The sequence below is a fragment of the Aspergillus wentii genome (genome assembly GCF_001890725.1).
Source record: "Aspergillus wentii DTO 134E9 unplaced genomic scaffold ASPWEscaffold_8, whole genome shotgun sequence".
NCBI lineage: Eukaryota > Fungi > Ascomycota > Eurotiomycetes > Eurotiales > Aspergillaceae > Aspergillus > Aspergillus wentii.
Genome location: NW_024467839.1, coordinates 804,945 through 829,851, shown reverse-complemented (window position 1 = coordinate 829,851; position 24,907 = coordinate 804,945). Strand labels below are relative to the sequence as shown.

The window sequence follows — 24,907 nt, the reverse complement described above, 5'->3', positions numbered from 1 at the left end:
TTTCGCTTTGCTTTACTTTAATGCCTCGTCTTCATGGAGAAGTCTTTGATCAGCAATCCAGTTTTCAGAGCGGTTCGGCAGGGAAAAACGGATGAAATTATTGCAAGTTGGTTGGAATTCGAGGTGCAGCAGTTGCATGTTGACTAAGCAGAACCTAGACTCTTAAGAAAAAGAAAAAAGAAAAAAGAGAAGAATTGCGAACTCGCTGGCCAAGATGCCCTTTTCCTCTTTTTTTGATTACTGGAAATACGAAAATATTGGAATAAAAGAAAAAGAGAAAAGAAATCTTCATCTCCTGGTGTATGGAATTCCGCCGACACCTCTTTGCTGCGAAATCCGTCAAGCCAACAAATAAATATCGACAAGACACAAAGAAGTCAAGGACACGAAAAGGACACGAAAGAGAAATTGCCCACACAAAAGAGACAATAACCGTCAATGATGAATCCCATTATCAGAATCACTCTTCATCTCCAAATCCAGCAACCCACTGCGCAGAAGATACCACCTGCGCCTGTCTCGCAATCACCTTCTTCATCAACACATCATGAAGCTCATAATCACGATCTCTGCAGAGATCCTCCAACACGGTAAGAGAATAGTCCAAGTCAGCACCCTGACGAACAGTCGAGAGAACAGCACCGCTTGTGCTCAATCCAGCCAAGACAAGATGCTCTGCTCCGAGAGAGCGAAGGACGAGGTCAAGCTCTGTCCCCGTAAAGGACGACACGCGGCGTTTGGTGATTATCACGTCGCCTTGGACTGGAGTCACGGATGGGTGGATTTCCACTGATGCGTCGCCTTCGAGGAACATCTTGGACGGCATCACTCGGGGGGCGGAAGGGTTGCGAGGATGCAGGTCGGGGTAGTCGGGGCGAAAGGCAGTGGTCACGTAGATGATTTTGATGGATTTGTCTCGAGCTGTTTCGATGATCGGAGCGAGACGGTCAAGGTAGGTGTCCATGTTTTTGAGGAGCTGGATGACGCCGTTTTGGACATCGAGGACGAGGAGAACTGTTTTGCCCATGGTGAGATCAACGGTGCTGGTATTCAGATTTCTGGCTCAGTATAGGGGAGGAAGGAGTAAGTCAAGAAGTGAAGAAGAGAAGATGTTGAATGTTGTGAATTTATCATGAAGAATCCCGGTTCCGCTTCATCTGTGCCGGTAACGGGGAATCACCGGACTGAATAGCTTCAATTTTGCTAAGAATGGATATATTGGATTGGAAGCAATTCAACAGCCAAATAGAGCCATCTATTATCAGTGCACTGATAAGTTCTGTACTACACTAGATGGATTCTCTTTTATCCAACCCAGATTGCCATGTCGTACAGAGTATCTGCTTAGACGTGCGATCTGGGTACTCAGGTTAGTTCTAGAATTACAATGATATTCGACTTAGACAGTGAGGTTGAGTTGGTCTCGAGTTTAATAATATGCGTGTCAGACTGATGTATGCTTTAGATTGGTTGCGTTTAACAGTCATGGATATAAGGAATGCAGCATGAATAGGTCTGCATTCCTTAATAAACATAAATATAATCCTACAAATTAATCAATGCAAACGATAAGATAGTCTAGTAAACATGCAGTATATTCATGATCTATTTGCAGACTCCCATATCAGCCAACGAGTTCAAGTCAAGAGGAATCACGCCAGCCGCAACAGCATCTATCCAAGTTAGCTTCATCATCCGTAGAAATCACAGCTGCACATACCTTGATAAGACCAGCGATAGTCCCCAAGCTGAGCCTTCCAAGTCCAAAACACCCATCCCTGCTGCTTCTCGTACGACGTAACCTGGGCCGCAAACCACTTCTTGTAGAAATCCTGGTTGCCATCGGGCTTCCAGTCATCGTGGGACTCGACATCGTCGGGAACACTCAGACTCCATTCGCCAACGATGGTGGGGGTGTTGCTGTTGAGTTCGTCGCTGCATGAGGTGCTGATGTAGCTGTCCTTGGAGACGTCGACGTTGGCCCATTTCAGGTAGCGGTGGTCGTCGTATGCGGCGTAGTAGAGGTCTTTCAGGGACTCGTTGGGGTCGCCGGATCCCCAGAGCTTGTCCATCATCTGAATGTGTAGGTAATCTTTCTTGTCAACGGTGGCGTTCTTTTCGGCTGCGCGGATTCTCTATTCGCGGTGTTAGCTCTCTTCTCGGTGACTGAATAGAAGCGCTCACGTCAAAGGCTTGTGGGTAGTAGCTCGTCCGCATGGTCTTGACTTTATCGGCATTCTGGACAGGCTCGTTGACAACCTCGAGCATACCCACGTTGCGGAACTTGTCGTTCTGGTGGATGGTCGTTGTCATCCACTCGAGGAACTTGAGCGCACGCTCATACTGGTAGTCCTGGTAGAACCCAGGAGTATCGGCGTATTGACCAGTGAAGGGATTCTTGGCCGTCTGCGCTCCAGGAGCACCGTGGAGGTCCATGATGATATACAGACCAGCATCACTAGCCCATCCACAGAGCTTCTCAAGGTAGTCGAACCCACCCTGAGGGAAGTGCTCACTATCCGAGTAGACGAGATCCTCCTTGATCCAGTATCCGACAGGAATGCGAATGGTGTTCAAACCATAGCTCACAATCTCTGCGATATCATCCTCGGTGATCCAGGAATCCCAGTGACCAGCGAAGGCCTTGTTGGCGGCATCCTGGCCCATCTTGGACACGCAGTCGAATTCCGACTTCTGGCCCTTGCAGCCCATATCGGACCAGGCGTTTTCGGCGATCCAGGGCTCAAACACGAGGTGAGAGCCCATATTCACGCCGCGGATCTTGCCCTTGGATGGAGTAAACAGGTTGGTTCCATTAGAAGCGGTGATTTGCTTGTCAGTCTCGGGCAGCCAAGCAGCTGCGAGACCAGACAGTAGTGTCAGGACAGAGAGTCTGGAGATGATTCCCATTGTCACTTGAGAGGTGATGATGGCTGATTTCATGCAGATCAGGTGAGGCGCGCCTTATATAGCCTCTCACATGGCGAACAATCAGTCCGCACCTCTACACCAGTTTGGACCCTTGAGAATAAGCACATAAGCTGCATTGCGATGACATGAATTTCCTTTTTGGGGACTGTCGATCCTATTTCCACCAACCGTGAATGGCTCGAAAGTGCGAAGACGAACCCACCCGCAGTGAAGAAACGGCAAAGATGTGCATCATGCAGAAGCATTCGTCTAGCTCGCAGAAGAAATGCCATTTTTGGCCTGGTTGAGGAATGAGACTGAGACAGATCATCCAAACTTGGGGATGGAGATTTGAATACGAGTAAGATGGAGTGAGATCTTAGCCTTGGTTTCCACTGGTGGCCTTGCGGTCGGATTTCATTCTTCTCGATGTCTGCTGAATCTACTCATCTTCTTTTTATCAAGGCTGCGTTGAATCAGCATTCTAAATATCGCATTTGATCCTGTTGCGAACAGTGCGGGATCGATTCAACTGACTGACTGCATGCCTGATTTCGGCCCCTGATGATCGGACGCGGATTTCCTCTTTAGGGAAATGGGCTACTGCCAGCCTTGTTGAGTCTGGGGCAGTGCTTAAATTACATCTCTTGGTTCGATTGTAGACTGTTTTAATGTAGAAGGTCATTGTGAGCGTTTTTAGTTGTATGTGATACACTATTCGATTGATGTCCTGGTGTAGCATGTCAGAGTCGCATTTGCGTCTAAATATATATCGACTTGCTCAATAGTAGGCAATCACAGCAAATATTTATATAATTGTATTCTGGGTCTATATATTTTAGGCAGCTTAGATTCAATATAGCGATATGAAATATCAAGTGATTAAAATCATAGAGTGATGGTATTGTCTTATAACACTACATCAACAAACAATGAATTCTGCTTTATATATTCAAAGACCGATCAGCCTGTCAGCCAAGCAACTGAGATAACTCAGTTGGAATCTTCCTTGGTCTAGTGGTCATGATTTCCGCTTGTCATTAACCTGATAAGCGCGGGAGACCGGGGTTCGATTCCCCGAGGGAGAGATTCTTTTTTGCTATATTTTTTTTTGCATCTCGATATACCGTAGAGGCATTCTCTGTTGTACGTTCATTTTCTAAGCGACAATTCTCTGCACTCTGTCTAGATATTTCTGAATAGAGTTACTGGGAGAGTGTCGGTCTGATATATTATGTACTTGCTCTCAACACAGCTTAATTTCCCATAAGTATGATCAAAGACGAACCAGGAAATGAGGCACTTTCATTGTCTAAGTCTGTTCCAACCTGGATCGAGGCGACCCGAAGATATGTGAAGCAGCGACACATCTGTTGGCAAGGTGCCCCTTTATACAGAATCGTCGATTATCACGCTCACAGGTCACTCATTAGACGGCAAAACCACAAGTGACCTTCTCAGAACAAGTCGACTTGCTTCCTAACCAGCATAGTCCAGACTTCCAGAATGCACTGCAAATCAATCCATTCCCACGTTCATTATTCAGATTGCCACCCCGCCGAAACCTATCCAAAGAGCACAGGGCAAGTCATGCACATCAGGTGATGCTCTTGCAGTGGACTTTACCAAGAAGCTGCCATGGCACGAGTATAACTTCATTCGCATATTGCAATCCCGGTCATTGCATAGGTAAATATCGCATGATCAAGGAACGAGATCCCGGTATACTTGGATGCCTATGTGAGATGTATACACTCTAAACCAGAAACAGGTTTAATGACAGGTCTAAAACTCTCTCATTAGTTATCATGCCTCGAAGAGGTAAATGCAGATCTCACCGTCTTTCCATATTGTAAAATACTTTTGTGTAGTGTACTAGAGTGTAGGTAGTCGATGCAATTTCCGGCAACTCCGGACTTGGAAGTAGTTACTCCGTAGAAAGTTGGAATAGTCCATCCTATTGGCGATAAGATAGATAAATTTCGGACCCGAAGGTTTACCCCTCATGGGAGAGAGAGTCAGAGAGAATTCGCCGCCTCCAGGCTTTAAGCTTCATCTCGGATCCGAAGCCATCACCAGTTCGTTCCATCGTTGCTTCGTATGTAGTCATATCCAATGAAACAACCATGGTTCGGTTGTGTTGGACTCATCTCATCCAGCCTTCGGAGAAACCGAAGTCGGTGTTAACAAAACACCTCACATGTCAAGAAATCCGGATCCGACTGAAACATCATGGCCATTAGCTTGTTTCTGATGTGATTGGAGATGGACTTGTCTGGGCTCATTCTGTTTGTAATGTCGAGATGAGAATGTCGACATTACTGCATCATGAGATGTTGACGCCCTCTCGATATTCTGTATACTATCAGCAGTGATGGAGACTGTGGACACAGGTGATGCAGTCTGTATAGACGTGTGGGGGCATCACCACGTTTCCGGTAGATCACAAACCGTGGATCTTGAGGTGAATCCGAGTCAGAGTGTCCGACTTCATCGCCATCACGCATCCTCACTGGCGATGGTTCCATAATTCCAAATCTTCAGTTTTTGCTTTTATCGTCCAACCCCCCACTTCGGGGGAAACGGCCATTTTTCGGCCGGATCTAGTCGGTTATAGACAACACCAAAATGAAATGAGGATTGGCATTTCTCAGTTTCTCTCCCCATCGCTCTGTCCGCCGCCTCGCACTTTTCTTGTCATACTGTATACGGCCTACGCGATCGAAAAGGAGATCGCTTCTTTGAAAAAGTTTTCTTTGGATGCAATCATCGATGTGATTCGGGGAGTTGAGACATGGACGTCCTGTTGGATCCATGTCCATATTAGGATCATTATTGTTATTACCGTTTTCTATGGTAGTGTTTGCCCCTCGAAAGATCGCCCAATAGGGGGTGGCTAACAGAGACCCTCAAGACCTTTTCCCTCGAGGGTATATATTAGGTGTTTCCCCCCGAACCTTCCTGCACATGCGCCCAGCACTGTTATTGTTGTTCGCCTATGCCCATGCTGGGAAACATCATCACTTCCGATACATGGCCTAGCATGTTGCGCATACTCGAATCGTCGGTCGGTAGGACTTGACCTGCCATAGCCGTTGCCACAGGACTAGTTTTCATCGATGCGGGTGAGGGTAACACCGTGGTCGGACTGAGTTTGGGAACAGCACTCAGGGCCTCCAGACCTGGTTTGCTGCTAGCGTGAAACGCAGCGCTGACCTCTCGCAGAGCACGAAGTGACGAAGCCAAGTGTTTGGCTGAATCAGTCCGGGAGTTCTGATCAAGGGCTCCGTCGGCATATACGTGATCCGAGAGAACAGTTTCCAGTTTTCCGATCAGTTCCCAAGTCAGCGGGCGACGTTGGCCATCGTCGTTAGTGACTAGGAGGAATGCGGATGCAATTGTCCTCTGCAGGCTGATCCAGGAGCGCGAACAATGGGGATTTATCGAGTGCAACTCGACAAATGCTTCGATCGTGTTGAGCAGATTGGTGATGCAGTCGTCACGGACGATAGCCCGTCGATGGTCGTCTAGATGCGAATCTGGATCTAAAGATACCCGACACAGGACTGAGAGGAGATAGGATGAATGCAACCGGAGCTCCATCCTTTCAATATGTTCGGCAAGGGTGAGGCAGCGTTCTCGGTAACGCAGATGGGGGGTGGCTTCGGCCAGGATTCGCTGCATCCGTTGTTTATATTCACGGATCTCATGATATCGCAAATGAGTATGATTCGAAGCCATTCGCCCACGCATCACTTCAAGTGCAAGGTAGACGATACGACAGAGCGTCTCAAAATATGATCGATATCCAGGCATGGACTTGGGATCGAAGGGGATTTCCGGCTGACTGACCATGGTGATTGATGGCCGGTCATAGGCGAGGGAGAAGTGACTATTCTGAAAGGCCATGGCCCACCAAACTCGTCTCCGGACCGCTTGATGAAATGGCGGAAACCCAGACGATTCCACATGGAGACCAAGAACCATACACATTCTCTCGGTCATCCCTTAGCGGAAGCACATGTTAGCAGCTGAAGAGATCCCCAATACCGACATCACTCACCGAGCAAGGTATAGGAGGACCCTGCATTCATATTATATGATAAAACATTGCTGATGATTAATAGAATCTGGATTACTTCCACCGTGGGCTGTGAAACATAGTTCATCATACGCAGACACTGGTAGGAACACGAAACTAGAAACGCGTCAGCTTTCGATCGATGACCACTAGTAAATAGAAAGGTTGCACAAACCATATACCCAGGAGGTCAATTCGCGTTCTCGACTGGTCAGATTCGACAATTGACATCCAGAGGCCAACACGGCGAAGAGAAGACTGAGAAAACCTAGACTCATGCCAAACGGTTTCACCAACCCGTTGGCATCGGGCCGGTAGACACCACCCGCGTGTACTCTGCCTCGCAGCAGCCGTTTCATATTATGTTCTAACCCGTCGGTATCGCTCAGAACAGGATACAGAACTGCGCCGATATCTTTGTAAAAATCTAGAAATCTGCAGGAAATGTCAGCCACGAATCACGGCAACACACCAGGGAAAATACCCAGATCGGCGACATACTTGTGACACTTTTCATCATCAGGAAGAACAGCACATACGCCTGCAATATTAAAAGTAAATGGATCTGACGACCAAAGGTCGACAAACGGATAGGCAGCGGACTCGTTCCCCAGAGCCAGCTCTGCGAGAATATCATCCTTGGGCAGCGCCTGCGCTGTCTCCTCGGAATCCTTGGATTTATCTATGATATCGACCAAAGCGGACCGAGAACCAATGTGGACGGCCCCTGTTTTCAAAGAATTCGGTTCATAGATGCCTTCAGATTGGGGGGTGTGATCTTTGTTGGGGCTGTCTTCCGGAAAAGGATCGCGAGGTTTCTGTGCGGAATGGGTTTGGAAGATCGAATGTAAACTGGCCAGGATATGTTCCATCGCGCTCATCTTGGTATTGATATCATCCCATTCCCCCTGTGAAATCGTCACGGTATCCGACGGAGGGTCTTGGCCTTCTGAATCGAGGGTAGCAGCCGCCGAGTCGAAATTGTAAGACACATCGTGATTATCTGGCTGATTCCGAAACGATGGAGCGTACGGAGACGTAGGAAACGAGGATGAGGAATATAACGGTTGTTGAGGTGTAGTTGCAGCGGTATTGGAGCTCGCCGTCCCTGCTGTCGTCGCCGGAACCGATAGAAACCGATCGGGGAGAAGAGACGATGGCGGCTTGGGCGGAGGACGACCGTAGGAGCAGTCGAAATTGCGCTTCACGCAGTTCCCACAGGGAACATTGCGATCGCACCGGACCTTGCTGGCGCGACAAGGGAGACAGGTTTTGCACTCGCGTGGCCTGCGTCGGATGGGATACGTAGGCATGGTTTGGCGCTTCTGCCGCCCCGCGAGAGGGGTTTAATCGGGCTCGTTTCTTGATCCCAAAAAAAAAGTGAATTCGGGGGTTGGATAGAAGATGGAGAACAGATCACGAAGGAGCTTGCAGGAAAGCTAAAGGGGAAAAAAAAGACGAACAGGTGGGAAAGTTAATTCGATCGATCTGGATATGACAGCAGCAAGCGAGCAAGAGAGAGAGCAAGTTATGCGAGAGATGGGGCAGCGATGATCATTCCATGGATCGGAAAGCCGTTATTTCGATGAGGGTCCGTGAGCAAAGATGATTGTCATCTTAATTCCTCCGATTTGCTCAGAACGAGAAAATCAAAACGCCGTTCACGATGGACTGGCCGTAATGACGATGGTTCAAAACGAGGGGAAAACTCGATCTTGCCCGTTGTCCGTCTGGATGGGGACGATGCGAAGAAATCATATGAGATCTCGGTTTTTCTCGGCAGGGCAAAAACTCCCGAAATGGCATGTTATACGGTGTTAGATTAGTTTTTATTTTGAATAAGGGATTGCATTGATTCGAATTATGAATTATATAGATATTAATATAAAAAAAGGAGAACACTGGTGGTTTCGTCGTCAATTCCTTAATAGGAGTACAGTATGTCGATTATAGCCACACTTCTAACTTCTGTGGAGTATTTCTCCGATCTAACTATAAATATCCAAGCTAGCTATTTATTAGGAAAGGATCTTTATCTCTGATCAAAGTTACTTTGGTGATACTCCAACTTGAAATTGTGCCATCATTAATCAAATCTGGTCTATATTGCCTAGCTTATACATGACTTCATTATACAATTCCTCCGGAAAATACCCAAAAGATTGAGAATGGATGCTGAGCTGAAGACAGTTCACTTCACTTCTTCAAATCCGATTTGACTTCAGCAACTTGTGGCACAACCCACCAGTCGTGCCAGCGATTCTTGGAGCCCACTTCAGGGATATCCACTTTCAAGTTTACAGACTGACTGTCGTTTGACTGTGACTTGGCATCGCTGGCAGAACCCTTTTCTGACCCCCCCTGGGAGGCCAACGCTTTCTTCACCGTCTGGATCGCAATGCTGGAGCCGATGCATGCCCGCATCGTGTCCTTAACATCACGTTTCCAGTCTTCCTCTATAGCCGACGCTTTGCTGGCTTGGTCTTGCTGTTCTTTGAGGAATGCTCCATTAGCCAGTGTGGCTTCCCAAGCCTTCCGCGCTTCAGCAGTAGCCTTTGTGGCACGTTCTATGACTGTCGCGTCGCTGTCACCGTCCAGTGTTGCTTCACGGCGGTACTCTTCATATGGAACAAGTTCGGGTAGAGTGATTGAGATAAAAGGTTTCATGCGGATTTCATAACGCAGCCGATCACTAGAATATGCCTGTGCCGAAGACGCCGTCGGCAAGAGATTGTGGCGAGCAAGCAAAACATACAAAGCATGTAGACCTATCGCAAAGGCATCGATGGCGACAATTTGTGTAGTAAGCCTTTCGAGAAGACGATGTGACTTTTGAAGAGCGAGGTGGCGTTCAAGAGCATCTCGACTCTTTCCCGCCAAGGACGGTATGTTTCGTTTGGTCGCAGCAATGGTAAATGTCCGAATTCGATCGAGATGGGCAAGATGAGTAGAGCAAATATGTGAAAGGTACCAGTATATCCCAGGAAGCTCTTCGGGTGAGTATATAGAGAGTTCGAATCCGAGTTGGAGAACAAGACGAAATTGACTCAGCTTCTGGTGGTAGGCCCAGCTGCTGAGGGGGAACGAATAAGTGGGCTCGCCATGGCGAAATGTCAATGGCGTTTCTTGACTCAAACCCTGAAGCTGGACGTCGAGATCCTCGGCCTGTATGACAAATCAGAGGTGTTGTGCCAAAAATACTACGTGTGTAACCATACCTCCATCTGTAGGTTATCCCAATCAGAAACCGTATGGCAAACTGTTCGACGAACGCGACATCTGTTGAGACAGGCACTTCGATATGTGTCGACAAAAGGCTGTGTTTTCAATTAGATTCATGCATACATTTCCCATCTAACAAGATTAAAACGCACCTGGGCAAAACGTTTCACAAAATCGTCCATTTTCTTAGCAATCTGAAACCGAGGGTCGGATGGCATTTCGGTCTCATCCATGTTCGCTTGAAGAAGGATGCTGGAGGGGAGAACTAGCTCTGCAAGGTCGTCGTACAGGAATTGTTTGACTGAAACGGCGCCCAAGATGCTCATATCATTCACAATCAAGGTCTGGGCAAGGGATCTGATATAAACCGAAGGCTGGGGTTTTCGAGACAACAATGACCAGAGAGCGACCTGGAAAAGTTAGGCACAGGCGAAAGACAGAACAAGCTTGTAGAAGACCATACCTTGAAATTGGAAGGTCCTCGATATTCAAGAATCTCCTTTAGGTCAATCGCATCCTGGCACAGCCGTCTCAGATGCGCCAGCGCATCCTCGGAGCTAATATTTACCATAGGTCGAGGTGGTACCGTACTAGCTAACTTCCGCTGGATCTTCAGACTAAAGGCCTCCGGTATAGCTTTTCCCAAAGAGGTAGACTGGGTCAGTTGAGATAGCTGGGACAAACAAGATGCAAAATGTTCCGTCGACCTGGTTTGTACTACATCAACATCCTGGTCAAGCGCAATCAGAAAGTTGCGCCGAAATATCAGCCTGCATTTAATCGCATCTCGCACGTTTTCATCGATTTTGCCTTCCTGCTGATCCACCCAAGAAACTGCCTCGTCGATTAGCTTTAGAAACTGCTCAATATCGAATTGTGATAGTAGGCTGCGGTTGTAGAGCTGGGTAACAAAGTCCTCCTCCTGATACCCATTAGCACATCGGTGTAGCTTTTAAATTATACCAATCACTAACCTCGTAGTAATACTCGGTGGCGATTCGTGCATGAACAAAGTCACAGGCTTTGACCAGTGCAAGACAGTATGCTCGCAGTACTAGTCGCACCATTGGTGACCCATCTTTGCTTCCATTTGTGCCTCCGCGATCAAAACGAGCCTCCTCAACGGTCCTGGGTACCGGCCATAGTAGCTTGTCGAGGTATAAGGAAGTGAAAAGCGTCTGCGAAAGAGGGTGTCCCATATGCCATGCCATCTATCATAACAATTTGTTCTCAGTAAAGCTTCCATGGGTGAACGATAAATTTTCACGAAGCACATATACCTACCTCGTGGCAAAGTAGCTGGTCCATTATGCCCACCAATTCTTCGGGACCCAGCTCACGCATAACATCGTAGTCGTCTTCCAAGGCTTGCGCATGGCTTTTCCCCGGCCCAATATATCCACTGTCCATCTTTGGGTCCATGATCTTGAATTTCCAGCGACTGTCAGCTTCTGGTCGAGTCTCTTCTAATATCCTGTGCCAGCAGATAAGTAAAGTCGTCACACACCTCCAATGCACCCACTGCCTCAAACAGTGTAAAGTATTCATCTTTGACAAGCTGCCCGGTGCGTAATTCTAAGTAAGATCGATGCGTTAGGAAGGCAGATCAATTCCCGAGTTAAAAAATATATAAAAACAACTGTAGAGTCGTCTCACTTGAGGCAGCATTTGTGAACTCGTCTGTGATGTCGCGTGGGACGATGGACTGCGAAACGACTCGCATCGTCGGAACGCGGACTTGGTTGTTGGGCAGCATAAGGAAATAGGACAACCTGCAGCCCGCTGCCAGATCAAACCTTTATTAACGAGTAGGTCGAGATATGATGAAGATGGACGGTGAAGGGGTGGAAGGCCGAACGAGGGGAGGCGGGGAGTCGGGCGGACACGACGAAACTTGCGGCAACGCAACCCGCAGTAACGCTCCAAGGTACGCTGGAGGTCAGGCACGGGCGGAATATCGGGTCTTCTACGGGGGTATATGGTGCGGAAATAAGACAGTGAATATTCGATACCGCAGGAAGACAACTGCTATTTCTATGTATGCCAGACAAACGGGCCAATATTGCTACAAACATCCAGTCCTGCTCCGGATCAAGCTTCCACTTGCAATTCTCGTCTCCTCCAAAGCAGTCTCGCTATGTCATCGGGTCAACTTCGCGGGGGAGATTCGTTTATTTCGACTCGGACTGGGCGGCCATGCCGGACTTGTTGGCATCAGCAACGTGCTTGACTTCGCCCTGCTTGCCGTTCTTTTTCCAAACAAGATGAGTTAGTCAAACCACTCAACCGATTATACCCCCGTGGCCGGAGATAACAAAGCATTCAAATACGAACCTCCCACTTGGCAAATCGCAAGTCCATCAGTCCACGGCGCTCAGCCTGGAGGCGAGGGCCGTCCTTGAGGGAGTTGCGGACCGCACGAGCAGCGACGGCCATGTAGCGGTTGTAGCTATAGGAGAGAGAGGGTCAGCGATCTAGCCGGTTCAGACGTCCGGGGAAGTCGGGGACAAAGGAGTTGTGCATACGTCAAACCAGCGGCTTTCCAGTAAGTCATCTTGGCGGTAGAATGAGGATGGAGGGAGTTTCGATTGGGGAGGGAAAAACGGCGGTCGGTCGTCAATATGTGAAGCCTTGGAAAGCGTCGGGTTCGGAGGATCGGGAACTCAGGTCATGTGACACACGTGACTTGGTTGCATCCCGACGTCGAACTATGAGCGATTGAAGCAGCATATAACCAATTCATGGGATGATGGATCAGTAAGAAAATCGAGAATTTACAGTGATCTATCTATATGAATCTATGGGACGTTTTTATATTGACCATCTGGTCGTTCTTCTTTAGCCATCAGCGTTCAGCACCTGTATAAACACCAAGCGAAGAACCATTATGCTATTCAACTGTTGTCTTTCGCTAAACGTGTTTTGTTACTCTTCACAGACAAACAAGGAATTGGTATTCTTAGAGTCTGGATATAGAAACTAAATAATATAAAATTATGGTTATAGATTAGAAAGTAGTTGCCACAGTAGTGAAGATTGATCACAGGCAATCTCCACAGAGTAAACGGATCTCGATATCCTCCTCGACATTCGACAAATGTTCTTAATATTGTTATTATATTGTAATATATGATTTGAGAACCGCCTAGATAGTTAGACCTGGAAATTTGGGTATAGCGTTGGCGAAATATGAGAGATAGTCGTGGCAGCCTGCATGGAAAGTATCACCGATATCGATGTCGATATCCTAATGAAATCGCTTCATATCAAAGACGCTAGAGATTAGCCAGTCTCTTTTACCCCACCATGTAACATGAGTTGAGTTTGTGTCTACTTATACCTCAGTCTGAGGACACTTCCCAACCAAAGTACCTCCATGAATGAGCTGAACAAGACTTACTTCAAGAAAGACATTGCTTCAGTATATTGATTCTTCTCTTATTCACCTCATTTTTCCGTTCACCTCATTTGAAGCTTTAAAACCTATTCCACGGATCTCAATCTGGTCTTGATTTTCTCTCACTTCCTCCTTCCTAAAGCAGACGCGAGGACGCGTCCCAACGCGCTGACAGTCTTCCACCTTCCACCTCCAGACCTACTCCTTCCCCTCACAGTCACCAAGGATATAAAGGTGACACTGTGGATATAATGGGCTCTCCAAAGGCTTCCAACCGACCTAAGAAGCGTACTCTTGTGAGATGGGATGGTGAGTTTCCCTTAGGCTTCCCCCTGTCAAAATGGCCCCAGAAACTAGGGAAGTTGTCCTCGACTTCCCTCAGAAACAGACCACACACCCTTTAGGCCAAATATATGACATCATGTTTCCATTTGACAATATAATGTCAAGCACGGGGCTCGTTTTCGACGGGATTAGATTTCTTCCAGCTAACATCTGCAGATAATCTGGACGAACTCCTCCTTTTGACCGTGCAATCTGTCTGCAATGCAAACTCCATCAAGATTCCCTGGGCCGATGTCGCTAATACAATGGGGCACAATGTGACCGAAGGGGCAATCGTACAGCATCTGTCGAAACTGCGCACTCGTCGGCTCGCTGCGAAGAAGGACGTCCCTCCACCCCTTCGCCGTGGTGGTATTGGAGCTTCAGTCAAGACACCTGTATCAACGGCTTCAAAGGGCGAGCCTGTCAAACATAAGGGTGTAAACAATCCGGTTCATATTGAAGATGAAATCATGGACCTATGCCCAGATCATTCATCTGATGAAGACTATGACAATAAGAAAACTTCTCAAAAGAACAAGAAGTCGACTAAAATGAAGAAGTCAAATGCCCAGTCTACAGATGATGTTGTGATCAAACATGAATCTTATACTGGGTCAGACGAGATTGGTAGTAATGCAGAGGCCTATGATGATGATGAGCTCTTGGTTCCCGGTGCAAAGTTCCTGGAGTATCCAAACGACAGACAGACGTCACTTGCACATCAGTCTCCTACGAGCCCAAGCCCAAGCCCCAAACCAAAACCAAGTAAAATCGTGGTACTCAAGTACAAGAAGACAGCCGATTGTTACAGCCATTATCTCGCACCTGAGTACCAGCAAGCCGAATTGGTTAAAACCGAACCATTCAACCTGCATGGACATGGAGATTACCCAATTTCTTACCAGGACTTTTCAGGACAGACTTTGGGGCAGTTCCAGGACACGGACACTTATGCCGGTTTTCCAGCAAGCCATGACATGGCTGCAGATTATATGCCCGCGGCAAACTCTTCTCATATATACCAAGTTGCTCCTAGTGGGACTGTCAATGCTCTGCTTGCCTTTGAACAGGACCAGAGTCACCTCATTACTCCATATAGCGAATACCGGAGTGGTATCTTTTCGCAATACAACCTTGACCAGCCCGCTGGCTTTGCCAGTGGCATGATGATGCCGAGCCCATTTCTAAGCGACGACTTCCAACAGTTTAATGGAGATTTGGTCAACTCTGGCGAAATGTTTCCATCGTTCGAAGCTCCAGACAATGGTATCTAGCCCAATAGACGAAAAATGGGGCCAGCTTGTCTGAAGAAGTGGCTTTCATGTCTTTCTTGGTCCTTGCCTTTGTCCTTTCGTTCCGTGCTTTGCGTTGTTTCTGGGTCAGCACGGCGCTGTAAAGCCCCCATACTGCCAGGATGCCCAAGTGAGCATTGGTCAGCCTGGCAGGATCTTGGATCTTGCTTCATATTGATTTTGTGCGTTGATGCCTTTAAAAGACTTGAACTTTCCGTCTAATGGCCTTATGACCTTATGACCTCATGACGCTGTGCTTTTCATGGATTCCATGGCTTGATTTTCGAACATTTGTCATTTCTGTGCATTATAGCTAGTTGCCAGGGCCGTTGGAGCTGCGGCGTATTGGATTCCATTCATTCCATTCATAGAAGATCTAGAACACGGCAGTATTTAGCGAGCAATATTGATACACACCCATTATCGTTAAAATATATTTTGACGTTCGCTGCCTTGATGTTCAAAGGTGTTGTCGCCTGAGTTGCCAAATACTATCTTCGTTTACCGGGAAGCGCGTAAATATATATGCCGTAGCCTTAGTGAGCGTTGAGAACAGAATGGAAGTGAATTACAGTATATTCTACTTCAATTGAAAAAGGAAACGAATACTTGTCCGCATTCAATAACAGCCATTGATGAGCCCCAGCCACGTTGGCTCCATACAGGCTATGATGTGTCTAGATTTCCTCTTCCGACAACCCGAGGATATTCCCTCGGGAACGCGTCACGTGAGCTTCTAGGAGCTTCTGCCGCCAAGACATCCGGGGATAGAGAAACGCCTGGAAAATTTTCCAGACTTTGGCTTCATCTCCCCAGCTTCACCTCTCATCTCTTCTTCTTCTTCCCTCCTTCCTATCATCCCCCATCCCGTTCTTGCTCTGGGAGTTGTGATCGGGTTAATTCATTCCATTCATCACTCTTATCTTCCCAATTAATCTCTTTTGTTTGTCTATCTTCTTTTCTCCCTCTCACAAGATGCAAAGAGCTCTCTCTTCCAGGGCTTCGGTCCTCTCTGCTGCTTCCAAGCGCGCCCCCTTCTACAGATCCTCTGGATTCAACCTGCAACAGCAGCGATTCGCTCACAAGGTTCGTTCTTTCTTCCATTGCCGCCTCTTGAGTCGATTGAGATGCCAGATTGGCTTTCCGCGACTCCCGAGGCTTCCTGGTAACATTGAGCTAACATCGTCCAGGACCTCAAGTTCGGCGTCGATGCTCGTGCTCAGCTGCTCAAGGGTGTCGACACTCTTGCTAGAGCTGTGACCTCTACTCTTGGTCCCAAGGGTCGCAACGTCCTCATCGAGTCTCCCTACGGCTCTCCCAAGATCACCAAGGGTACGTTACTCTCACCGACTCCCGTTCCTTAGAAAATTCTATCACCGGATACGAAGAAGAATTGTGATGCTGACCGAAACAGATGGTGTGAGTGTTGCCAAGGCCATCCAGCTCCAGGACAAGTTCGAGAACCTCGGTGCCCGTCTCCTTCAGGACGTTGCTTCCAAGACCAACGAATCCGCTGGTGACGGTACTACCACCGCTACCGTCCTTGCCCGTGCTATCTTCTCCGAGACCGTCAAGAACGTTGCTGCTGGATGCAACCCCATGGACCTGCGCCGCGGTATCCAGGCTGCCGTTGAGGCCGCTGTGGACTACCTCCAGCAGAACAAGCGTGACATCACCACCGGTGAGGAGATCGCCCAGGTCGCTACCATCTCTGCCAACGGCGACACTCAGGTCGGTAAGCTCATCTCCACCGCTATGGAGAGAGTCGGCAAGGAGGGTGTCATCACCGTGAAGGAGGGTAAGACTCTTGAGGACGAGCTTGAGGTCACCGAGGGTATGCGCTTCGACCGTGGATACACCTCTCCCTACTTCATCACCGACCCCAAGTCCCAGAAGGTTGAGTTCGAGAAGCCCCTGATCCTTCTTTCCGAGAAGAAGATCTCTGCTGTCCAGGACATCATCCCTGCCCTTGAGGCCTCCACCACTCTTCGTCGCCCCTTGGTCATCATCGCTGAGGACATTGAGGGTGAGGCCCTTGCTGTCTGCATTCTCAACAAGCTCCGTGGCCAGCTCCAGGTCGCTGCCGTCAAGGCCCCTGGATTCGGTGACAACCGCAAGAGCATCCTCGGTGACCTTGCTGTCCTCACCAACGGTACCGTCTTCACCGACGAGCTTGACATCAAGCTCGAGAAGCTCACCCCTGACATGCTCGGATCCACCGGCTCCATCGCCATCACCAAGGAGGACACCATTGTTCTCAACGGTGAGGGTACCAAGGACTCCATTGCCCAGCGCTGCGAGCAGATCCGTGGTGTCATGGCTGACCCCACCACCTCTGAGTACGAGAAGGAGAAGCTCCAGGAGCGTCTCGCCAAGCTTTCTGGCGGTGTCGCCGTCATCAAGGTCGGTGGTGCCTCCGAGGTCGAGGTCGGTGAGAAGAAGGACCGTGTCGTTGACGCCCTGAACGCTACCCGCGCTGCCGTTGAGGAGGGTATCCTCCCCGGTGGTGGTACCGCTCTTCTCAAGGCCTCCGCCAACGGCCTTGACCACCTTAAGCCCGACAACTTCGACCAGCAGCTCGGTGTTAGCATCGTCAAGAGCGCCATCACCCGCCCCGCCCGCACCATTGTCGAGAACGCCGGTCTCGAGGGCAGCGTCATCGTTGGCAAGCTCACCGATGACTTCGCCAAGGACTTCAACCGCGGATTCGACAGCTCTCGCGGCGAGTACATTGACATGATCGGTGCCGGTATCGTCGACCCTCTCAAGGTTGTCCGTACCGCTCTGGTTGACGCCAGCGGTGTCGCTTCCCTGCTCGGTACTACCGAGGTCGCCATCGTCGAGGCCCCTGAGGAGAAGGGCCCTGCCCCCGCTGGTGGCATGGGCGGCATGGGCGGTATGGGTGGCATGGGCGGTGGCATGTTCTAAGCTCCTCCCCTCCATCCATAACCCATCCCCTTGTTTCTAAAGGTTTCCCCTCTTGAGCGCGTCTTGCATAGTACGAGCATGTTTTGGTCTTTTCCTTTCTATCTGTTTTTCCTTTTAATACTTTCTCTTTTGTTTTAATGTCTTACACGCCATTCCCCCTCATCCTTCCATCCGTATACCTCACCTTATCCTTTACACCCGCGATCTTCCACATCATCTCCACTCCGCTATGTTGGGCAGAAAAAAAAAGTCTCAGGGAGTCCTGTGTATCATATATTATGTACTCTATGTACTCCGCGGCAGCTTGTATGGCCGTGGTGATTGTGATTTCTTTAAATTAATTGTTCATGGCATTTCTTCATATCAAAAGTAGGACTAAACGTAATGTAGATCACTCTGATCTCGGATTTCATCAGGCAATTGTTCGTCATTGTTGAAAATGACAACCCATTGGATCTTCTTGTATTCATGGTCTCATGCTTTCCCACTTGCTGCCGTCTTTCTCTCTTCGCCCTTTCAGCAAAGCTGATCAATTGTCTTGGCCTGTTTCCCATGAATTCTTCTCCCCCCCCCAGCGTTCTGTTGAAGTATATTTATGATTGTGTAGAGGACATTCTTCATGGCTTGGTGATTCTCCCTCAATCCGTGATCAAGCGTACTAAATATGCAGGTCGAGGGATAGCGGGGAACCTCATCAAGGAAGGATATCCGAAGATAGACAAGATCAACGAGAATTAGAAATCGTGAGCTCGCTTGAAACAATAACATGTTATTGAAAAGGAAAATATACGTGCACGAGTCAATCACCCTCGATCTAAAATACTAGTACGGAGTAATGGCAGTTGTGCTTTCCAATAATTGTCTATCCTTTCTTTACCTGGAATCCACGGAGTCAATCTTATGTTATTGTTTTTATATTGCTTTTTCTTATCCTCAAAGAAATTCTTTGTTCTTCTTGTATTTGAATTGGTCCTCAGTTGCGTGGATAAAAGGTTGTCGTGTTCCCAGACATCTCAATCGGGTGTTTGAGAAGAGTATTTGTATCTTTTCATCCAGGTATCGATATAGAGGAGAACATGGAGTAAATGCTCAGACCATGTTCGATCGATCGTGACGAACAAGTGGACCAGCAAATCTCGCCTTCCTGGAATTGACGTTGCACAAAATACGCCATAGCCCATTTTCATGGCTGCATGGCCACGATGGGTGCATGATTAGTCCGGATTGGGATCAGAAGACCAGATGCACACCCCCTCTTTCATCGACTGCTTCTTTGTCCCTGAGTCTTTGATATCTCCTCGTTCCTGCGTTTTTATTATTCTCCATCGCATCAACCTGCTGCCCTTACCCGTCCACAGGCAACATTTCGCATCATGGCAGCTCGTCTCGGGATATTTCTGGCAATCTGTGAGTTGAAAGTCGTCAATTAGTCTAGACTGGAGATAAGACCGGCTGACCGACTGTTTCAGTATGCGATTGCCTCGTCGCATGCGCGGCAAGCGTGTTCAAAAAGCCCAAAGGGCTGAAATTCAAGAGATACATGATCCACAGCTTTCTCAGATCAGCTTCATTCCGTGATCCAGATAAGCAGCTGCTGTACGTTTGCGATTATCCACGCCCAGCTGCACTACAGCCATTTAACGGTATATCAACAGGAAGCGCCGACCAACAACGACCGAAGCATACAGAACCACCGTCCAAAAGCACAGCTTGACACCGGATATTGTTGCCATAGATAATGACGCGGATATTCTCTGGCTATCGAAGCCCCAAAGGAGCTCTGGGAAGACACTCCTCTATTTCCATGGTATATTATTCCCTCACTGAAACATGAACTGCTGATTGCTGATAGCTGACAGGAGGGGCCTATGTCAACCCTGCCCATCCACAACACATCGAAACGCTCATTGATTGCATGAAAGCATGCCATGCTCAAAACCTCGAGCTCTCAGTGGCTATTGTCGCCTACACCATTGCTCCCGCGGGTGTATACCCATTGCAACTTCGTCAAGCAGTCAGTGCTTTGCGATATCTGACCGAAACAGCCCAGATTGCACCGTCTGATGTAAGCCAGCAAGTGATTCTTCAACCGAATTTTGTTCTTGACCCCATTTGAAGGTTCTCATCGCAGGAGATTCGGCAGGTGTAAATATCATCTTAGCTCTTCTTTCTCATCTGGCTCATCCTCATCCTGAAATCCCCCCAATTGATCTCCATGACGAGAAGCTGGGAGGGGCGTTGTTGATATCACCCTGGGTGACGTTCGACACGACTGCAGCATCTATGAAATACAATTTCTATCATGACCATGTGCACCCAGGGCTTCTCGATATATCCGCAAAGAAGTTCCTGGGCGACTCAGAGACAGATGCGTACAACGAGCCTCTCAAAGCCCCAGCGGACTGGTGGAAAGACTTACAGACCCAGCAACTCAGCATCCTAGCCGCTGAATGCGAAATCTTTTTCGATGACATTATTGCCTTTGCAGATAAAGTCAAGGTAATCCCATCAACACCTAAATCCACCAGTTCTTCCGATACTAACAGTTGGTCAAGATTCATAACCCCCAGACCCAGGTTTTGATTGCCTCTGGTGAAGTTCATGTGCAAATGGTCATGGACAAGATCTTAAAAGTGCCTAGTCCCAAATCTCAAAGGTATTTTGAGCAGTGGTTGGAAGAGCGGCTGCGAGACTAATTATTATATTCTGCACAAAACTGCAAGGATGGCCCAAGACAATACGCATTCATTGTTGTATTGCAGGCTACAGCGTCTCAATCTTGAGAATCCGCATATAGGTAGTCAGCTGTAGCTCTGGCAAACAGCCAAGGGGCCCTGTTGATAAGAGTGATATGATTAATACCAGTTCAAGCAATTCATATACCCAGCCTGCATTATACCAAGTTCACACTTTGGCTTTCTTTCTCCTTCTCGAAATAGCTCAACCTCTCCATATCGCTCCCCGTCACAGATGGGAGCGGCTCCTCTCCATTAACTCAACATAAAGACCCCATCTCCCTTCAAACCTACTCTACAGCGGCTTGGCACAGTACTACGCTTCTCAATCCACCGAGAACTCCAATTTTCTGATTCTTTTTGTCAGCCTTCGCCTATCATGCGGCAGAACTATCAATACCAGCCCAGTGGGCCAGGGCCGCAGTTTCCCGAGCATGCCCAAACACCGGCATATTCCACAATATCACCAGCAACTCAGAGACACTCGACTATAATAGCCTAGCACTGTATTGCCTACACTGCATACCCATCCCATCGGAAATTCGCCAGACGCAGCAAGCCGCACGACCGGTAGAGGAGAGCTTGATTGAGTTGTAGCCTTGATATATCTTCCTACTGGGCATTTTCGCTTTGTCTACACACTTTTTCTTCGCTTAATTTCCTATGTACCGACTGATATTCATAAGGTATTCCTGGCCTGACCACCGAGCAGAAGTTCGTTATCTTTTGAAGCCTTTTCGCCTCAAAACACCAAAAATCACCTAGTCCTTCAATTCGAGTCCCTCCTCACCCGGCCCCCTAGCCCGTTTGTGTGCACGCGGATCCGCATCTTCAAGTCTTCGTTTTCTAGGCTTTGTATGTTTTTCGCCTCTGCGGGAACTTTTGGCAGGAATCACATTCATGTTGTCGTCGGTATATGCCCCACCAACGAAGGGTATTAGTTCCGGATATTCTCTCTTCAGCCCTGTGTATCGATCATCAATGTAGATGTACCTTCGAGGCTTAGTGCAGAGCTCGATAAAGTTGCTCCCTTCAAACTTATCGACGAGACTGTTTGCTTGACAGATTGTTTCCCAGCTATCATTTGCAGCATAAGTTGACCAAATTTCAAACCCATTCTCATCCTGTCGGTAAATCCGAAATGCTAGGCGAGCGCCGGGGTCCTGCTCCTGGGCTGCTGTGGCCCATGCCTGGGGATTTTTTTCGCCTATGGGTGAAAGCCGAGCTTTCACCCAAAAGAAATCCTCATCCGTCGGCTGATGCTCCATGTCGAATGAAATGGTGCAATGTTGAATGGTAAAACTCGCTCTGTTCACTCTGCGTTCTCTTCCTTTAATTTGGAATTTATTTCCAACTAACAATTTGAGTCCCGACTGGAAAGAAAACGAACTTGTCGGCGACTCTTTTTCGCCCAGAGTCTTGTTCAGTTCTGGTCCAGTAGTGAAAACATCCTGGTGTTCTTCATCGTCAATGAGTTCCAAGTTATCCATCGCCTGGATAAGGGGGCTCTCATCATGGATCACTTGGGGATCCGGCATTTGGCATGGGCAAAACTCATTGTAAACCAACCGAACACTGTCGAGCAAATCTTCTGGGATAACGTGACGTCTTTCAGCCTTTGATCGTGGGATTCTCTGAGGACGAAGGCCTTCTCTCCTTGGTTTCGGCAGACTTAATGTGAGAACAAGAAGTCCGTATCGCAAGGAGCCTCCAACAGCTTCTGCCAAACGTAGTAGGCTTTCATCTTGTTTGAATCCTTTGTCAGCGAGCCAGACCCTCAGTACTGGCTCAAGGTCGGAAGGACTAGCTGGAAGAATCTTCCCATCTCTCTCGTCCGCCCACCGTCGAACTATTAAAGCAAGAGCCATAGAGCACTCATAAAAGGATGAAAATATTGTGATATCGGTGATTGCAGAAACAAACTTGAAAATGCTTGTCAACTCGTAGGCTTGTCTTCCATGGCTAGCCCAAAGTTCAGAGAGAGGGGGTCGGTGCACGAATGAATACTCTTGCGATTTTCTTTTGCTGAATCTCGACCCATGTATTGTAAGCCATATTGTTTAGAGTTAAGACCACTTTCTTTGCGTCAGTAGGGACTATGATTTCTTCAATATCACCGCAAATTATGATAACTCGGAGACGAGTACCAGCTATGAGCTCTTGAGAGGCATCACGTAAAATGTTGCGCTCATAGGCGGAGAAAGACTGCACTTGAAATCTCTCTGGTATGTAAACGTATCTTCGAAGGTCAAATGGCCAAATCAATGAGTTTGAGGCCCGAAAGCCACTCTCCCGTAGGCCCCATGGTATGCTAATGACCTGGCCACTCTCCTCATAGTCATGAAGCGGGGTAGTCTCAAAGACAACTCCTATAGAAGCCTCAGAGTTTCCGATAGGACTGATCATCTTAGGTCCAGTTTCAATCGTTGAATCATATTGTTGTAGCTTGGCCATTGTTGACCGAAACCAGGATTGAGGATCTACTAGGTGCACTTGCAAGGGCCCCCAGATATTCTCTCCAGCTTGAATTAAGGGGGCTTCTTCAAGGCTCAAACTAGTACTAATGGCTTGGGAAAAAGCGCTTTCATAACCTTCTTTATCCATTTGACTTCTCATGGGCAATTCCTCAGAGTTTGATGTCCGGCGTAGCTGATGATTTTCGTTGTTGCGATGAAGTGCCCATTCACGGATTTCGTGATCTGGTGAATCAGATAGAAGCTGTACAACCTTATGGCGAGAGTAGGGACTCAGAGACCTTCCCTGGAGTAAAGGAGACATGACATTTAAACCAATTCCAGAATATTGCCCTGCTGGGCAGGGCCCAAAAATCTCCTCTAGACTCGACGCAGGAAGCGATTGAAAGGCTCGGCACATAACCAGCTCCAAAAAGTTTTCAAAGACGAGCATTATCATGCTATCAATTCTCGGGGGAAATGGGATGGTCCAAAGTCGAATAAAGTTAGCATGCCTTGAGCCCTGTCCGTTGTTGATGATGTAGTAATGCAGAGAGCGCCTCGATCCCTTCATTATTTCTCTAATGTGCTGCGGAATTCGAAGTTTTGGCTTCTTGGACTGACCAACGTAGATGCGTAAGTATGTCGGTAGGAGCGCCTGTGTAACGAAACCCAGATAGCCTCCGTGGGGTTCTTCCCAGGTTGCTGGATTCGAGGTTTGCTTGAGACGGATTGCATGCAACCTAATCGATATGATTAACAGTGTATCAATAGTAGGGAGGGTCGATAGCTAAGAAAGAATTATTACTTACACCTCGACAGTGATTACTTGACCTCTCAATGCCCGAATGTCTGGGTCAACTGTGTTATGGACCAAATTGGCGAACACCTCTGACCCGCCCATAGCTGTAATCACAGACCGGTAAACTCCACGCTCAAAGTCCAGTTGCAGTTTCTTTTCAGAGAAGATGAAAACAATCAATTGGCGCATGACGGATAGCAAATCTGGGAACTGAATCTAGAGAGCATATACATTATGAGTACTCAAAGCCATAATATCAGCCAAAGTTCGTACCTGGCTACTCTGCTTTTCATTGGACTCTAAAGGCAGATGAACCACATCGGTTGCAATGGTATTTGTCTGAGTCTGGTCACAACACCCACAACATGGGTAAGAACCGCAAAAGCCATCGCAAGTTCCACTACCTGGGCAGAAGCTGGACTTACAGTTCCGGCAAAGTGGATTGCAAAGGCGTCTCTTTGTCGTCAACTGACGACATTCGAGACATAATTGTCTCACTTCTGCTGAATCCTGTTCCTGGCTCCCAGAATAATGAGGTGGCCGTCTTGGGGTTGAATATTTCGGGCGATAAGGCATCTTCTGAGATGAGAAACTGGCATGTGATCACACAGTGATGGTTGATGGCCTGAAAAACTTCACAGTAGTAAACGAGGGAAGAGATACAGAGGGAAGAGAGGTAAAGGGAAGAGAGGTAAAGGGAAGAGAGGTAAAGGGAAGAGAGGTAAAGGGAAGAGAGGTAAAGGGAAGAGAGGTAAAGGGA

At 48.0% G+C, this 24,907-nt stretch overlaps 9 protein-coding genes and 1 non-coding gene across 10 annotated transcripts; 4 read left to right on the top strand and 6 right to left on the bottom strand.

Annotated features, from left to right (window-relative positions):
• Positions 1–12: 12 nt before the first annotated feature.
• On the bottom strand, positions 13–1,027 carry ASPWEDRAFT_54374 (cysteine hydrolase family protein; the record flags this gene model as incomplete). Its single annotated transcript, XM_040838046.1, has 2 exons — positions 13–43; positions 492–1,027. The coding sequence occupies 2 exons, from the start codon at positions 1,025–1,027 to the stop codon at positions 13–15; spliced, it is 567 nt and encodes a 188-aa protein (XP_040684769.1).
• Positions 1,028–1,691: 664 nt separating this feature from the next.
• Positions 1,692–2,910, bottom strand: ASPWEDRAFT_119585 (glycoside hydrolase family 5 protein; the record flags this gene model as incomplete). The annotated part of the gene is made up of 2 exons (XM_040828919.1): positions 1,692–2,135; positions 2,185–2,910. 2 exons carry the CDS (start codon positions 2,908–2,910, stop codon positions 1,692–1,694), a joined length of 1,170 nt encoding a protein of 389 aa, XP_040684768.1.
• Positions 2,911–3,913: 1,003 nt separating this feature from the next.
• On the top strand, positions 3,914–3,998 carry ASPWEDRAFT_t186. The gene has a single exon. It is a non-coding gene; the product is annotated as a tRNA-Asp (tRNA).
• Positions 3,999–5,892: 1,894 nt separating this feature from the next.
• Positions 5,893–8,304, bottom strand: ASPWEDRAFT_118843 (transcription factor domain-containing protein; the record flags this gene model as incomplete). Its single annotated transcript, XM_040828853.1, has 5 exons — positions 5,893–6,917; positions 6,974–7,108; positions 7,167–7,426; positions 7,493–8,089; positions 8,129–8,304. 5 exons carry the CDS (start codon positions 8,302–8,304, stop codon positions 5,893–5,895), a joined length of 2,193 nt encoding a protein of 730 aa, XP_040684767.1.
• Positions 8,305–8,943: 639 nt separating this feature from the next.
• ASPWEDRAFT_45034 (N-alpha-acetyltransferase 35, NatC auxiliary subunit) lies at positions 8,944–12,084 on the bottom strand. The gene is made up of 8 exons (XM_040836425.1): positions 11,870–12,084; positions 11,721–11,788; positions 11,498–11,638; positions 11,188–11,424; positions 10,677–11,135; positions 10,366–10,623; positions 10,210–10,308; positions 8,944–10,156 (listed from the first exon to the last, which is right to left on the bottom strand). Exons 1-8 carry the CDS (start codon positions 11,967–11,969, stop codon positions 9,188–9,190), a joined length of 2,331 nt encoding a protein of 776 aa, XP_040684766.1. The 5' UTR covers positions 11,970–12,084; the 3' UTR covers positions 8,944–9,187.
• Positions 12,085–12,249: 165 nt separating this feature from the next.
• On the bottom strand, positions 12,250–12,807 carry ASPWEDRAFT_45033 (ATP synthase subunit epsilon family protein). Its single transcript, XM_040836424.1, has 3 exons — positions 12,739–12,807; positions 12,548–12,662; positions 12,250–12,462 (listed from the first exon to the last, which is right to left on the bottom strand). The coding sequence occupies exons 1-3, from the start codon at positions 12,765–12,767 to the stop codon at positions 12,385–12,387; spliced, it is 222 nt and encodes a 73-aa protein (XP_040684765.1). The 5' UTR covers positions 12,768–12,807; the 3' UTR covers positions 12,250–12,384.
• A 1,054-nt stretch (positions 12,808–13,861) lies between these two features.
• On the top strand, positions 13,862–15,211 carry ASPWEDRAFT_176189 (uncharacterized protein; the record flags this gene model as incomplete). The annotated part of the gene is made up of 2 exons (XM_040831470.1): positions 13,862–13,919; positions 14,112–15,211. 2 exons carry the CDS (start codon positions 13,862–13,864, stop codon positions 15,209–15,211), a joined length of 1,158 nt encoding a protein of 385 aa, XP_040684764.1.
• A 993-nt stretch (positions 15,212–16,204) lies between these two features.
• Positions 16,205–18,157, top strand: hsp60 (chaperone ATPase HSP60; the record flags this gene model as incomplete). The annotated part of the gene is made up of 3 exons (XM_040828918.1): positions 16,205–16,315; positions 16,420–16,561; positions 16,644–18,157. 3 exons carry the CDS (start codon positions 16,205–16,207, stop codon positions 18,155–18,157), a joined length of 1,767 nt encoding a protein of 588 aa, XP_040684763.1.
• Positions 18,158–19,530: 1,373 nt separating this feature from the next.
• Positions 19,531–20,853, top strand: ASPWEDRAFT_31766 (uncharacterized protein; the record flags this gene model as incomplete). Its single annotated transcript, XM_040833578.1, has 6 exons — positions 19,531–19,564; positions 19,627–19,753; positions 19,813–19,964; positions 20,017–20,222; positions 20,276–20,656; positions 20,713–20,853. 6 exons carry the CDS (start codon positions 19,531–19,533, stop codon positions 20,851–20,853), a joined length of 1,041 nt encoding a protein of 346 aa, XP_040684762.1.
• Positions 20,854–21,394: 541 nt separating this feature from the next.
• ASPWEDRAFT_62387 (uncharacterized protein) lies at positions 21,395–24,723 on the bottom strand (the record flags this gene model as incomplete). Its single annotated transcript, XM_040838648.1, has 5 exons — positions 21,395–22,840; positions 22,890–23,652; positions 23,974–24,088; positions 24,158–24,363; positions 24,421–24,723. The coding sequence occupies 5 exons, from the start codon at positions 24,721–24,723 to the stop codon at positions 21,654–21,656; spliced, it is 2,574 nt and encodes an 857-aa protein (XP_040684761.1). The 3' UTR covers positions 21,395–21,653.
• Positions 24,724–24,907: the final 184 nt, after the last annotated feature.

Bases quoted from the DNA above. Each gene is read 5' to 3' on its own strand.
- ASPWEDRAFT_45034 (XM_040836425.1), bottom strand. From the start codon at position 11,969: ATGCTGCCCAACAACCAAGTCCGCGTTCCGACGATGCGAGTCGTTTCG. The intron at 11,789-11,869 runs GTGAGACGACTC...GATCTTACTTAG, and splicing joins GTTCACAAATGCTGCCTCAA to AATTACGCACCGGGCAGCTT. The intron at 11,425-11,497 runs GTAGGTATATGT...TTGTTATGATAG, and splicing joins ACCAGCTACTTTGCCACGAG to ATGGCATGGCATATGGGACA.
- ASPWEDRAFT_45033 (XM_040836424.1), bottom strand. From the start codon at position 12,767: ATGACTTACTGGAAAGCCGCTGGTTTGAC. The intron at 12,663-12,738 runs GTATGCACAACT...TCTCTCCTATAG, and splicing joins TGGAAAGCCGCTGGTTTGAC to CTACAACCGCTACATGGCCG. The intron at 12,463-12,547 runs GTTCGTATTTGA...GTTTGGAAAAAG, and splicing joins TGCGATTTGCCAAGTGGGAG to AACGGCAAGCAGGGCGAAGT.